This window comes from Haliotis rubra, unplaced genomic scaffold (genome assembly GCF_003918875.1).
Source record: "Haliotis rubra isolate DU_JTF1 unplaced genomic scaffold, ASM391887v1 Scf606, whole genome shotgun sequence".
Lineage (NCBI taxonomy): Eukaryota > Metazoa > Mollusca > Gastropoda > Lepetellida > Haliotidae > Haliotis > Haliotis rubra.
Window position 1 is genome coordinate 328,232 of NW_025767309.1, and position 15,204 is coordinate 343,435.

The 15,204-nt window shown below is 41.5% G+C and overlaps 1 protein-coding gene across 6 annotated transcripts in view; it reads right to left on the bottom strand.

Moving 5' to 3' along the window:
• LOC124255693 (rho GTPase-activating protein 29-like) overlaps positions 1 to 15,204 on the bottom strand; it is a 68,956-nt gene that overhangs the window by 21,799 nt on the left and 31,953 nt on the right. For 4 of the 6 annotated variants that reach the window (XM_046689589.1, XM_046689586.1, XM_046689590.1 and 1 more), the window contains exons 16-28: positions 13,720 to 13,859; positions 8,534 to 8,634; positions 8,070 to 8,270; positions 7,558 to 7,613; positions 7,049 to 7,180; positions 6,799 to 6,936; positions 5,438 to 5,494; positions 4,716 to 4,834; positions 4,006 to 4,086; positions 3,164 to 3,245; positions 2,393 to 2,495; positions 1,917 to 1,980; positions 895 to 970 (exon numbers count right to left, since the gene is read on the bottom strand). In XM_046689589.1, the coding sequence (XP_046545545.1) occupies positions 895 to 970; positions 1,917 to 1,980; positions 2,393 to 2,495; positions 3,164 to 3,245; positions 4,006 to 4,086; positions 4,716 to 4,834; positions 5,438 to 5,494; positions 6,799 to 6,936; positions 7,049 to 7,180; positions 7,558 to 7,613; positions 8,070 to 8,270; positions 8,534 to 8,634; positions 13,720 to 13,859 (1,350 nt within the window). The remainder of the gene's footprint in view (positions 1 to 894; positions 971 to 1,916; positions 1,981 to 2,392; positions 2,496 to 3,163; positions 3,246 to 4,005; positions 4,087 to 4,715; positions 4,835 to 5,437; positions 5,495 to 6,798; positions 6,937 to 7,048; positions 7,181 to 7,557; positions 7,614 to 8,069; positions 8,271 to 8,533; positions 8,635 to 13,719; positions 13,860 to 15,204) is intronic. The other 2 variants (XM_046689588.1, XM_046689592.1) reach the window with 1 other exon arrangement.

A 15,204-nucleotide genomic window follows, 5' to 3' on the forward strand; every position in this document is an offset into this window, starting at 1 on the left:
AATACTGGATCTTAAGTACAAATATAGTTTCTTTCCCCATGACTCATGATGTAAAACAGTTGCAAATAACTAACCATCCAACTGTCCATGACAGGTTAACTCCACAAAGGACAAGTGAAAAAAATATCTTAACATGTCCTCTGAATGTGTTGTGTTTATCAGAGTTTTATATCGTAAATGTTAATAAATCTCTGAACTCAACGTTTGGATATTTGTTATTCATATCTACCAGTATAAATTAATTGTAAATATGGTAACATGAAAACAGACATATATTTCACTTTTGATGCCAAAAGAATTGAGACTGGCAAGTTTTGAAAAGGACTGGTAAATATTTCAAATATCTAAATGTTAATAAAGGATAAAATCACAGGAATACTTCATACAATTTTGACAGAATAACATCTATTCCTATCTGTGATGTATTATTGCAGAAAAGAAGTGGGACAGGTGCCTGGTGACAAAAATATCAAAACAAACTGTGGCAGGTAAGATCATAGCAATCTTAGCCTCAACAAATTATATGAAAAGGTTTGAAAACCTAGTTTTGGCAGAGACCTCTTATTCAGTCCGAAAACATCAGGTGTAGTGAATTTTCTTTTCTATCTAGAAGCCAAAATAGAATACATTTAAAATGGCTTTTGTTCTGCTCAAGCAAGGTGTGTCTGAATTCTTCTGTTTACTTCATCAACAAAACTGATGCTATCAGTAGATATTAGCAAATCAGAAAGAAGGAACTGAGGAGAGATATTGTCCAAAGACTACACACTATAGACAATGGCTAATATATTTCAAGGTACTATTTCCTTGAATCAGTCAGACTTTGCGACAAGCTTGAGATTGTTTGTGATCCTTCCTGCCAATGGTATGAAGTGTACAGAGAGAGCACATTACCTTGGAGCGGTCCCCATCCACCTCCTCCGCGGGCTGCACGATCTTGTCCACGGCTACCGCATCCACAGACTGACTGCTGGAAAAATATCAAAAGAGAGGGAGGAATATACTGTAATCGTATATATTTTCACAGGGTGCAATTTTCGCGGAATGTTCACAAAAGACCTGTTAGTGCAGTTGTTTTTTCTGGCATTTCAAACACCTCAGTGATAGTATCCATCAAAGAGTTTTCACAGCCGATACACATGCAATGATCAAAGCTAGCTGCCATAATTGAATCATGTTTCCTAAAGCAATCAGAGAGAGGGAGGTGGGATTATACTTGTGTCAACATGACAACACCTGTCCCATATGCGAGATCAACGGACGAATTAAGGAAGAGTGTATACTAGGACTAACGATAATTTAACATAGAAATCATAAAGTAGTGTTTGTTGTTTATGAACACGTGTTGTTCACATGGTCAAATCGTTGATTGGCTGCATTTCATGTCTCTGTTTTAATTGCATGTTGTTCCTACTTGAGTATTTGTCATGACTTCACCATGAATATTTCGCTTGGTATGATTACTGATGCACGATCTTTTTGCTCTAAAAGCGCGAAAATTAATCCCATGCTAAAAGCACGAAAATAACTACGATTACAGTAGTTGGACTTGTCTCCCTTAAGAATTATGTGAATGAATACGGTTTTATGTCACTTTTAGCAATATTCCAGCAATATCATGGTCAGGGACACAAGAACCTGGCTTCACATATTGTACCCATGTAGGAAATCATATACAGGTCTTCGGTGTGAAGAGCAAATACTACCACCAGGCTACCCCTATCTCCCTTTAAAAGCTAAGATGTGGTCAAAAACATTTGTATGATCCAGCATAGCTGGTAGAGGTCATAATGACTCTATGACTGCAAAACTCATATCAGAGCATTCAGAGACAAAGATTTGGGGGACCATGAGATCAAATAGTCAAAACGCACAAAAGGCATGGGACTTTTTCATCTAACATATTCTCCTCATACCTTGAAGGAAGTTTCACTGATGGAGGTTCCGAAGGCACAGACACTGTCAAAGGTTCCTTGATTTCTGAAACAGAGACATTTGATAATACAGAGTACTGAGACTCTTCATGGCAAACATAGGCTCATGTATCACATACATTATCCTCCAAGTTCTGTGAGCTGGATATTAAGTTCTCTTAAAGCACTCTTATGGTCATATCATAGCAGGAGACATAAAGAATGGGCTTCACAGATAGTACCCATGTGCAGTGGTTTTGGTAGAGATAATGACATCAGGATATTTTCATGATTTTATTCAAACTTTATATGACATTCTTCCACTTCATTACAAATTTTGTATTATATCTTTACATCTTCAAAGATATGAAAGTGAGAAATCACCAAAGAGTTTGGGATGATGTGTGAACACTGTCTACAAGGCAACCAAACCATCCCTCACAGTTCTGGGACTCGAGGAACACTGAAAGGAAAAATACCTGATTTTGTCTGTTTAACTACTGGGGGTGCTGGGTCAGGCAGCGCCTCCACGGGTGTCTCTCCTCCTACAAGCTGATAGTCAGCTCCAGGACCAAATATTGTCTGTTTAACAATAAATATACACACTAATTAATCTACTAATTTCAAACACAATGCTTTTGAATGAAACAGTAAACTTTCAGCATTTTTTGTTCAATACAGTGGGAAAGTGAGTGAGTGAGTGAGTGAGTGAGTTCTGTACTTTTGACCAGGCTAACCAATGACAAACATGGTTTAATGATCACTGCCATCAGAATAAAAGGCCTGAAAATTCACATTGTAGCAGCGACTGAAATTTGAACTAACCCACCACCTGTGACCACTTTATTTAACATTAAAGGTATTCAAAGGGCAAGCAAATTTTCAGACATTTCAAGTAATATTATGAGTTATCAGTGTTTGTGCTCATACATGTTTTTGAACAATTTCTAACTGCTCAGTCAAGTCAGGATGAGCCGATAATGACGAAAAAGACATCATGAGCATCATGCTATGCCTCCACTAGGACACAACGACATGAGCATAATGACGAGGTGGTCAGCAAGCCTGGACACCGACATGATCCTGTAAGGGACCTTTTATGACAAGCATTCTAACCCAGATATTTACTGGGGGCCTTAGTCAGGTCTTACTTCTGGCAAAAAGTATTGAAGACCTGCAGCCCCAGAGGCATGACAGACATGACAAGGTTGCACAGGAAGTGTTTAATTGACTGAACTATTTATAGATACCTGTGCTGATGAGATAAGTAGTTCAATGGCCCGGGTTTGGTGTGGTGTGTCCACCAGAGATGCTAGAGAGGCAGTTCCTTCCCTGCACAATCACAAAAACATGATGACAGTTAAATCTCATTTGTTGTCAGTTTTGAACACAATAGAGAACATTTGACCAAGACAGCTGATGGCTATCAACGTCTTAAATTCTGGACCATGATAAACAGGTACCAATAATGAGTGAGTGAGTTTAGTTTTACACAGCACACTGCAATATTCCAGCTATATGGTGGCGGTCTGTAAATAATCGAGTCTGGATCAGACAATCAAGTGATCAACAGCACGAGCATCGAACTACGCAATTGGGATACGATGACATGTGTCAATCATTAGTTAGCAATCCTGAAGAGAAATTTTACCCAGATCTTCGATCCATTAGTCCCATTTATAATGCGCCAAATCCAGACACAAAGTGTATTCATAAGAGATTCTGACATCAATGCAGGTTAAGCAGGATTAGGTTACTGAAGAGAAATTTTTGAGACCTTGAACATCTTCATGGGTCCTTTAAGATAATCTGGTACCAATAATGACAGTAAAATCATCTCAGAAGATAAAAAGATTTAAAAAAACACATACAAAGCAAAATGTGAGGGTTTGTTATTTTGATCACAACATCATCACTATTCCTTTTACCGACATAAATATACGTCACAGAAAAAACATTTTCCCGCAGTGTTATCCACTGACACTGCTCTGCTGTAGATAATAATCTAGCCATGTATTCTGGGATTTCTATGATTGTCTCAGCAGCATATACAGTACACAGAGTGTATCACTTGCAGTCAGCTGTTACTTACGCTGGTCGGAGTAGCGTTGGACCGAACACGATTCCAAGGTTGCTGGAGCTCATCTGGTTCACGTCAGAGTGAGCAGCGACCCTGAAAATATATTCAAATGTAAATGACAAACACAAGGGCAAAATAATGTCTGGCAATGGCTTTGATGGCTGGGTTCATGTCAGAGATGATCAGTGTCATACTGATAACCTGTATCAATTGTTGTCGGAGAAGAAACAAGTGAGTGAGTGGGTGAGTTTAGTTTTACGCCGCTTTTAGCAATATTCCAGCAATATCACGGCGGGGGACACCAGAAATGGACTTAACACATTGTGCCCATGTGGGGAATCGAACCTGGGTTTTCGGCGTGACAAGCGACCGCCTTAACCACTAGGCTACCCCACCGCCCTAGAAGAAACAAGAACACTTTGTGTAATGCAAATATTTATAAAGGCTACTTTCTGTATTCATGGCAAATGAGCTTCACTTATTTCATTCATGTTGGGAATCAAACCCTTTCCATTAGTGTGATGAGCAAATGATTCAACCACTAGGCTACCCAATTCCACCAAGGAAGAGATGAGAAACTGTTTTTATCCAGAAATATTGCACATTACCCGCCGGTCGTGGGAACTGTACCACTTATGTTTATATTGAAATAGAATGCATCACCAAGAGACATAACCAAATCTACAATATTCTGTGGTAAATATTCATCTCTGATTGTTTACCTTTGTAGATGATGCATGAGAACAGCACATGTTTTAAAATTGGAAGGAGGCAGCATCTGAACCAGATAGGACAGCTTCTCTATTGTCTTCTGGTTACTCATAGCACCAGATGTATGTTCCTGAAACAGACACAGAGGTTAACAGTAAGTGTACATCTATCGTAAGTCACCTGTTCTGATCAGTATAGATTGCTGGGCATCTATCGTAAGTCACCTGTTCTGATCAGTATAGATTGCTGGGCATCTATCGTAAGTCACCTGTTCTGATCAGTATAGATTGCTGGGCACCACTTCTAACCCCGTACTCCTATAGGGTGACACTCGCAAGTAAAAACAACATCCATTTACTTCCTAATAACTTGATGATACGTAATTAAAATTTCCTGGTGAGTGATTTTCTTCTAATGCCACTAAATGTATTCCAGTTTTCTCACCATAGGAGAACTCAATATGTGCAAGAAGGTCCAAATTTTACAAGGTGTTACACATTTAAACCCTTATTACAGGTATGGTGCAAACCTAGAATGTAAAAAGGGTGAATGTGAGATTCAAAGGCACTATCTCACAAGACTGTGTGGTGCACCTGTTCACAGGTAATTGTCAGGCTTCAGACAAATGAGTCACCTGTGGTCTCCATGCATTTAGAAGCTGCAGTATCACTGCAAAGGATTTCTTCTTCTTTTTTTTGAGTATAAAATAGTTCCCCATATCAGTTGTACATACCTTTGCCACATGTATAAAATCTGAATATAACCGAAACGTCAACAGAGGCTCTGGGAGCTGAAATACAAATCAAAGCAATGTATGCAGACTATGTCACGACTTTAGAACATTCTTAGCTGTTCTGTACCAAATACGGGACCCATTCCCCCTTCAGATAACATAAACATAGTCTATCATCCAAAGTTAACTTGAAAAACCACATCACTAACTCTCTTTTAATGAAACAGGTTTGCTGTACTTTTTCAACCACAGGTTATTGCTGTTACAAAATGAAAAAGTTGAATGAATGATTTATGATAATATGATCTCGAACTCATTAGCTAACCTACAACCTTGCAAGTTTTCCAATTTCATCAATATGTTGACATACTTGACATTGAAATAAAACTGGGAGGATTTTCATGATAGCACAACATATATGCACTCCTTAGACGGAATGAAAGAATTTAGATGTCATAAGCAATAACACTGAAATTCATGCCCAAACACTCATTTGCATTTATTCTAATTTACTTGGAAATGTGACAAAAGGCCATATTGTTCACTAAATAAAGGCGCGAGTCTCATGCAGATAACTGAAATTTGTTGTTTATCATACTATTCCAGTCGGTGCACAAAACATCTGAGAAAACTAACCCACATCATCATACTTCAAGAGTTTGCCTACACTACCATCTCCCATCAACTGTGACTATATACAGCTGTGTTGCAGTCAGGTCACTGTTTCAAACAACCATTCAAGTCATGGTCCAAGCATGTGGAAAACATCAGATTTTTCTCACTAATGATCACTAACATTACATCATGTGAGCCTGTTGTCACAAGTCTAAGGGAGATAACTCTCATTTGTTTTGTAATTGAATTGTAATCATCAATTACCATGCTCTACTTGATTGATTATCTGCTGCATATCATTATGTTGTATTGGTGGGTTGAGGGCTTCCTTGACAAGAAGGGATTTAATGTAAATAAAGTATTCTCATAGCAAAGTGACTCAAGTTTAATGCAACATGTGCCAAGGATGTATGGTCATCCTGTCTACACATTACCTCAACATCAGTCAATATTTGGGTCACTAATACATGGCTACATTCCATCAACTGACTAAAAATAAACACAGGTCACTGACATGTTACCAAGCAGTCATATATATAATCATGGGTGGTGGAGGATCGATAGGAAGACAAATCTTTTGAAGTTCTGCTGATGAAGCCCAGTATGTCTATCAGTCTAACTTTCAGTAGAAACTCTACCTAACTTGGCTTTGGACCAGTTGCTAAAATATAATACTGCTACTTTGTTCACACATTTGAATTAGTAGATACAACAGGATCCTCACAGACAAAGAGTCTAAAGCATACCTGTCGTAAGTAGAGTTTCAACACATTGGAGATGACATTAGGGTGTTGTTCGGAGAGGTCGACGGAATCAGGATCAATGTCAAACCTATTGCACAAGTTCTCGACTTTACTCTTCACACCAGACACTCTGTACATTCCCTGGGTAGAGAAATGCATATATTGAGACTTCAATAACTAACAGAGATTCTTCTTAAATGGAGCCAATGCAATAAAAATGTGTAAACTGACATTTTCCTCTTGTTGAACCTACCTTGATGGTGAGACCACGCAGCTCTACCTCGGACAGACACATGGAGACAATGGGTGGGACTTCCATCTTAAACTGGTTCACTTGCTCCTGGAAGTCCACTCCAAATGTGGTGTGCCGCCGTCCTCTGTTTGGCTGAGAACAAAGATTATTCTTAAAAACACATTAAGTTACAGCAGTTAAACTAAACTGACAGTTTTATGTCCTAGCAATATCACAATATCTTGGTGTGGACACCAAGAACGGGATTTCCCGGCCTTTGGTCTGGCAAATCAATCCTTTCACCATTAGGCTGAGTAACTGATCCAGAGTTGAATAACATCAGGTCATGTGATAGCATAGGAACAATAAGTTCCTCTTTATAATTCATTTCTGAAAATTAATCACAACATTTATGCCATACACGTCAAGAAAACCAAACATGTCAAGAAAACCAAACACGTCAAGCATATTTCAACCCCAATTTTTTGTCGTATTTCATTCTGAGATTTTCTCTGTAATGAAACACCTACCAAATCTTCACTGGCTGACATGATTCTTTTAATGAGATTCCGGCGCTGTTCATCGCCTACAACAAAATAATCACAGACTCATTAACATCCTCAGTACCCAAGAACATTACCAGAAACTTTGCTCAAATGAAGTATGTTATTTAACTTCAATATCAACTTTATTTTAATATAGAAACCATGTTTAGCATCTGAAGCCTCTCATGAATTGTATTATTTTTTCAACTTGTATTTTCACATTTAAACTGATTTGCTTCAATGACATCTACATTCTGAAATCAACTGGAGGCTGCCTAGTTTGTCATGTGACTTTTGATCCCAGTATTAGATATCCATGTAATTGGACAATGATCTTTCGCCCATCTTTCATGAGGGACTAACAGCTTAATTTGTGTTATCCAGATGAGAACCACAACTAAACTATGCATGTATGACACATATTACATGAGCTCTTCTGGTGCTAATTATTAATATATATCATCACCAGGTTGAAAGCAATTTCAGTTTATACAAACCATTCGCATATTTTTCTGGTTCCTCTTCAGCTAATTCATCCAATGACTGACTGGCTACCAGTTGCCTCCTCATATTGGCATGTGGACTGTTGCTAGGTGATGAGTCATGTGACTTGTTGCTGCTACTTCCACTGGCACTATCAGTGTCGCTTCCAATGCCGACAGAATGACCCCATGCCTTTACAGGGCCTCGATTCTTGTCTGGGGTAAAAACACATTCATGTCACTGTTTCCACAACAATATAATCCTAATAGCCTTTTGAACAATATGACATCACACATCTCTTTCAGTAGGTAAAAGGGTTGGCTTCATATTAAAGTGATGGCAACACATTAGAAATATGAGAACATCACAAAGCGTTAACATTATCAATTTGTAAACATACAAATACATACAAATCCTAAGGTTCAGATGTGACCCAAATCAGTGAACAGTTTATATCCTGTCGGTAACAAAGACTCACCCTTCCTAGGTGAGGACACCGGTGATCCTTCATTTGACGGTATCATGTCAGAAGATGCAGATCCATTGGACTGTGTGCTGGGCTTCCTTCCTTCACCATACCTGTGAGGAGAGTGAGTGAGTGAGTGAGTTAGGTTTTACGCTCCATTTAGCAATATTCAAGCAAACACGACAGGGGACACCAGTAATGGGAATCGAACCCAGGCCTTCAGTGTGATGAGCGAACGCATGAACCACTAGGCTACCCTACCACCCCTTCCTGTGAGGAGAAGTACACCTTGACGGGTGTATGGATGGGGTCATATGCTCTTCTGATAAAGTATCACAATGGATTTGAACATTACAGTAAATGACCTTGACTTGCACCTTTGATTTTGAAGCCTACCTTTCTACATCATGCAGTGGCGTTTGGGAACACTGTTGTCAGAGATTCTCCATCATTGTTATAATTGTATTGGCTATGCTGATAGGAGCTTTTGTTTGTTGTTTAGCAACACACCCAAAGTTGTTCTTGAACAGCATTGAACAAGAGTTGTACTACATCACAGTATATCGGCTCAATGTGGGTCAAAAGCCAAATATTTTACAATTTTGGTGAAACCAACAAACAGTTCAAAGATATGTAATTTTCTGAATAAAATTGATATTTTATACTTATCCTGACTCATGCTCTTTTGCTTGTCTTCTTCTTCTTGCGAACATAGTGGAACACTTGTATCTCCCTATTGAAGCTCCCTTCCATTGAAACATACGTAAAATCACTAATCACTACTCATCAAGAGTTGCCCCTCTTTGCTTCGACTGGCGGGAAAGACGGCGCAACCGTGGCCCACATGCCTCACTCTCTCCTGATAACTAAAGCAAAACTCCGTAGAGTTGTAAGCTTGATAATTACTGATATAAATTAGTGAGACTACGTCTCACCGTCTACGAGGAACTGTCAACTGCTGTGCGAGGACCAAAGGACCGAAATGGTGAATGCCTGAGACGTCCTCAGTGGCGATATCTCAGGTAGTGGTTAGCAAACACCATGTCCGATTTCCAGAAACAGCCCTCCATGATCGTATTCAGCGAGCAATTTCCATGTAGAGCGAGTGTAGAAGCCAGTGCTCTAATTTCGTGAGGGTTAGATGCTCTTGGAGGTTCGAGTCCTGCAGCCTTGTAGGCTCGTAGTATGACAGTTCTGATCCATATAGATATCGTTAGTCTCTCGCGAGACTTCAGTCTGTGTCGCTGTAGAGAGGGATGAATAATTGCTTGAATTTTCGCCAAGCCACGCTTTTGATTGTTCTAAATAAACTTTGAGAGTTCTCACTGGGCATAATGATAAGTCAAGAGTATCATTAAGTCCGAGTATGGAGGAAAGTGCTGGGACATGGAATTGTCTGTCTGGTTGACCTGTCAGTTGATTCTTGGCAATAAGGTCCCATCTCAGTCCCATATGCACGATATTTTGATTTGCATCAAATCGTGTTCTCTCAAATCCAGAGCATGTATTTCCGACATCCTTGCTGCTGTTACTAAGGTTATCAGGAACAGCACCTTCTGCATCAAGAACTCGAATGATGTTCTCTGTAATGGTTCGTAAATGTCACTAGTGAGATGTCGTAGAACAACGTTGAGGTCCCACATCGGAGCTTTAAATCTCTGATGTTGGTCCTCCAATTAAAAGGGCGTAGTAAGGCCAGTAACTCTGGTACTTTTGTCAGTTGCACTCGTCCTCATGACGATAACTGATCTCCATGCCGCTAGGTATGTTGAGAGTGTTGACCCTTTTTCCGCTTCCTTTGTCTAGGTGACAAAGGTAGTCCGCCACTTGAGGATGTGTCACTTTCATGGCTGTGAAACCGATCCTCGAAACGTATCTTTTGTCACAAAACATCACTACTTGTCGTCAGACAAGTTGTGAAGACTTGCGTAAAGCTAGTGTGATTGCTTTCGCTGCTCTGGCGAAATATCCTCTCTTTGTTCAAGCATGCTTGATATAGTCCACACGTGTAGCCGGAACACCTCCGGGTGCCGTGCGCCTGCTTTGTGTGAGGATGTACTAGTAGATTCGTACACTCTGGTAGTTTCAGTAGAGGCAGTCCTAGGTCTTGTATGAGAATAGGAATCATATTCTCGCTGGTCAAACGGCGTGCCCCAATTAGTTGTGGGTCTCTCGCCTGACTGATTTCTGCAATACCCTAGGTATTAGAGCTGGTGAAGAAACACGTAAGTGTTTTAGTCCTAGGCAGGAGATGCTTCGCATGTCCTTTGCCTCTGTCCGTAAATCTGGTATTGGTGAGACTAATGTTACTTGGAATGTGGCATATTCTGCTGTGGACAGTCAGGTTGACTGTTATGCTGATCAACTGAAAGCAGAGGTCCAGAAGGTTCGCCAACTTGTTGATCCTTCTGTGAATGTAGACTGTCACTGTGGAGGTGACTCTGTATACCGTTAGATGAGCATTTTATAAAAAGCTGATCCGCTGGAGTATGGCGTGCTTATTGCTGCTTTCATTTCCAGCCTGTGGAAGTGCAGATCGTCTCTGCTATGGTCCATATCACAGCTGACATATTGCTGTCAAGGTGTGCTCCCACTCTAGGAGAGATGCCCCATAGAGATGCCCTTGTACTGCGACTCCACTAATTAGTGGTGACTGCAACCCTTCCTCGACGCGGAGTTCACCATATATAGATATGGGTTATAAGCTGTCCGGATCCGGTTGTACATTCATGAAGACCAGTAGTGGGCTCCTTCTCTTTGCATGTCATGTCCTGTGCTGACATCACGAGAAAAATAACAGATTTCCGCCATAAAAAAGCGGGAGAGTAGTGCTTGAGATACAAAAACTTGTGTCTATATCCTCACGCTCTTGACACCGTTACGTGTCTGTAAGGGTTGAAGTGATGGCCGACTCTGTGACTGCCATCGTTGACGAACTCTATGTAGAAATCGCCTATTGCAGCTACTCGCCTTCAATGATGACAGGGGAGGTCTCTAACCCCATGAAAGCAGCCAAATCAATGGGTCCAGTCTAACTGGACTGTAATGGAGGGGCATTGCTCACTTTCGGACATGTTGTACCACTTGTAACCCATGTCTTGATCTGTGAACTACGTTCGATCTCTGCATGCCAAAACAAAGCATTTTGATTCTGTAGGCTAGCCGCCGCTGTGATGTCACCGGGTGTAGCAGGAAAAGATCCTTGGAGAATCTAGTGCCGCCGTTGATATCTGATCAATCGGTCTTGTCCGTCAAGTTACACGAAAGTGACGGCGTGTCGAGGGTTAAATGGTAAGCGCTGCGAATATTTCGGCGAAGAAATATTTCGCCGCATAATATTGATGCTGGGTAGGCTGTCTTCTTCAGTCTTGAAGATAATGCCGTCGTCCTTATACATAGGCTCAAATGAACTTTCATTGTCAGCTTGTAGACTGCATACATCAATGAAGCATCGTGTTGTAGAGGCTGAACTTGTAAATTTTTGGCGGTTGATCGATTATGTATTTATCTAAGCCCAAGGCTGCTGTTGAATCCGCATTGAGAATGTCTGCAGATCTATGTCACGAAGGTGAAGATCTCTATAAAGGCCATGAATCTTCTAATGTAGATATATCAATCTATGTGAATCCCGTCCTGGATTCCGTCTGAAGATCCAGCTAGGAGAATTCTGACAAGAGTACCTCTCTTGTACTGTATTACCAATCTTCAGTCTGTGTACTGATGAATTTTTTTGTTCTAGGATGAACTTACTGGTCCCTAGTTGAAGATGATGATCGGTTGATCATCGGAGAGTCCCTGTACTGTCAACGGAACAATCCTCGGCAGAGAAAGTCTGCTGATTTAATGTAGCGTCGCGTAGGTAGTCGGTCCCCTAAGGGATGTGTTGATCAGCCTTCTATACATTGTCTGCGGTTGTAGACGCTGCCCTATCTGGCGTTGGTGGCGGCGGGACCCATGGGAAGATCATCAGTCATCAGCGTTGATACATCGAGCTGATTGTGGATCTGCGCTGACATCACTGTAGCTGATACCGGTCGTTTCTTGTGATGAACCCCCGGGAATGATGAGCGGCTGCTCATCATACAGGCCCTGTTCTGCGACGGGAACAATCTCGGCCGAGAAAGTTCGTGCGGTCTGCGCTGGCTTCCCCTTGGTGGTAGACGCTGCCCTGGGGGTGCGGAGTCTGCGCTGAGATGTAGATGCCCTCTTAGTCTAGACTGCGACGACTGGATGTCTGGTGATGCAGGTCGCTTCTTGGAGACGGCGGACTGCATCCCACGCCTCTCCTCCAAGAGAACTCCAGCGGAACACCAGACGGGAGGGGATCATCCGACAGCAGTTGACTTGAGAGGGATTCAGCCGCATATCCATGCCTGGATATAGCTTACGTGACCTATCTGCTGTGCGTCACAAGACGCAAAGTAAATATTTGTTAAATGCAGAATTATATAAATTATTGCAAAAACTGCAACCTGAACTGAAAGAACATGGTACAGTACAGCTAGGGCATATTAAATGCGGATCAGCAGCAGAAAATGCAAACAGTACAGAATTTTTCATGAACGTAACCTACGGAACAAACATGGAATACACCGCGAATAAACAGCAGTAAATACGGGTAATTATCAAAACATTGTTGAAGGATACTAGCTAAACCTCTATAAGGGACTTGTAGAGGTAACTAAGTAAGAAATATCAAAGGATATAGTGTGTAGGGAGACACAGGCGCTCTCACATCCTGCTCACTGGGCGAAGAAGGAGAGAGTGAGGCATGTGGGCCACGGTGGCGCCGTCTTTCCCGCCAGTGGAAGCAAAGAGGGGCAACTCTTGATGAGTAGTGATTAGTTATTTTACGTATGTTTCAATGGAAGGGAGCTTCAATAGGGAGATACAAGTGTTCCACTATGTTCGCAAGAAGAAGAAGACAAGCAAAAGAGCATGAGTCAGGATAAGGAAAAATAATATTTCTTAGTTGCTTAATCTTAACGCAGTAATATTTCAGTACAGTAATCTGGAAATAACCAAGTCTGAACCAGACAATCCAGTGATTGATATTATGAGCAACTGTCAGGACACAATAAACACAACCAACAAAGCAACCAAATCTGATCAGCCAATGGACTGGACCTTTTACGGCCAGCATAGGTTGCTCGGTTTTTGCTATGAATGACATTATTATAAGGGAAGACAACACTTACTTTGCACCAGCAACAAAAGCTTCAAAGCTGAAGTGTTCTAGTTTGCCACTATTTGGTGTGGGTATGGGGAGCCTGCGGACAAACTCTGCATACTGACTGCCTGGCTCGTACGTCTTGCTGCTCTCACACAGGGTGTGGAACTGAAGGGACAAACAACAGGCAATTGAATGTGGAATTCATTTGTCAGAAAATTATTAAAATCTAAATATTTTAGATATTTAAATACTTACCTTACCTCATGGTAATGTGCATATTACCTTTGCTCATCCGATACAAAGATTGGAAACGTGATCAATAAGTATCCTTGTTGAATGCTATCATGAAACTGGTGACGTGTCGATCTCGTCCGGCGAGCAGAAGCAAGCCCCCCAATCCCGTCATGTGGCAATGAGAACATGTCACTTTATTCAAATCCTGAAGTCCGAGCGGAGTTCAAAGCGGGGAGGAGATGATCCATCGTAGGGAGGGCGTAAGACGCCATAAGGTAAAATATTTAGATTTTTTTTCATAAATTTTTAACTTACCTTACCTCATGGTAATGTGCATGTTGGTCCGACATAAAGGCAGGAGGGTCGGACACCGGCAAGGACCAGCCCAAACTATCAGACCAAAACAGCACAACCGGGGACATGGAAACTGTCTTGTTGAACTGGAATCGTTGAAACAAGAACAGTAAACCACCGGTAGAACCCCTAATAAGGAAAACACAACACGAGAGAACGTGGGTTAACCTTAAAACTATCACTAAGATGATTAGACAAAAAGAATAAGCACCTAGTGAGAAGAGGGCCGCGTCAGTTGCTGAGCTACCACGAACGGGCCAAAGGACTGAAGCCCCTGTACATCCTGGACTGCCAGATCCCAGAGATATTGGTTGGCAAAGACTGTGTTAGACCTCCAAAAGCAACCTTCCATAATAGTGGGGACCGAGCAGTTTCTGTGCAGAGCCATGGTGGACGCTAAGGCCCGGATCTCGTGCAGGTTGTTGGCGGTTGGGTGAGGTAAACCAGCGGAGTCGTAAGCTGCGAGGATAGTCGAAAGCGAAGCCACAAAGCGATGGTATTTCTGTTGACCTCACCCTTCGACGCAGAAGAAAACGGAATAAAAAGGCATTTCCTGGTACGTCTCCTGACTGCTTGATGTACTCTTTAAGGGACACAACGCAAGTTCATCGGAGTCGTCACTGCCCACTATAGAAGACAAAGGAGGGATGACATACATACGATCCAGTTGACCAGGCAACTGGTTCTTGGCAATGAAGTCCCAGAGAAGACCCAAATGGACGGAACCGTGACGAGTCTGTTCAAACCTAATCTTGGTGACATCTATGGCGTGAAGCTCACTAACTCTGGCCGCAGTAGCAAGCGCCAAAAGAAAAACTGTTTTCTTAGACAAGTCCTCGAAGGAGGCCACAGACAAAGGCTCATAAGAACGTCCACGAAGGTGTTGTAAAACCACGTTAAGATCCCAAGCTGGAGGGTGGAA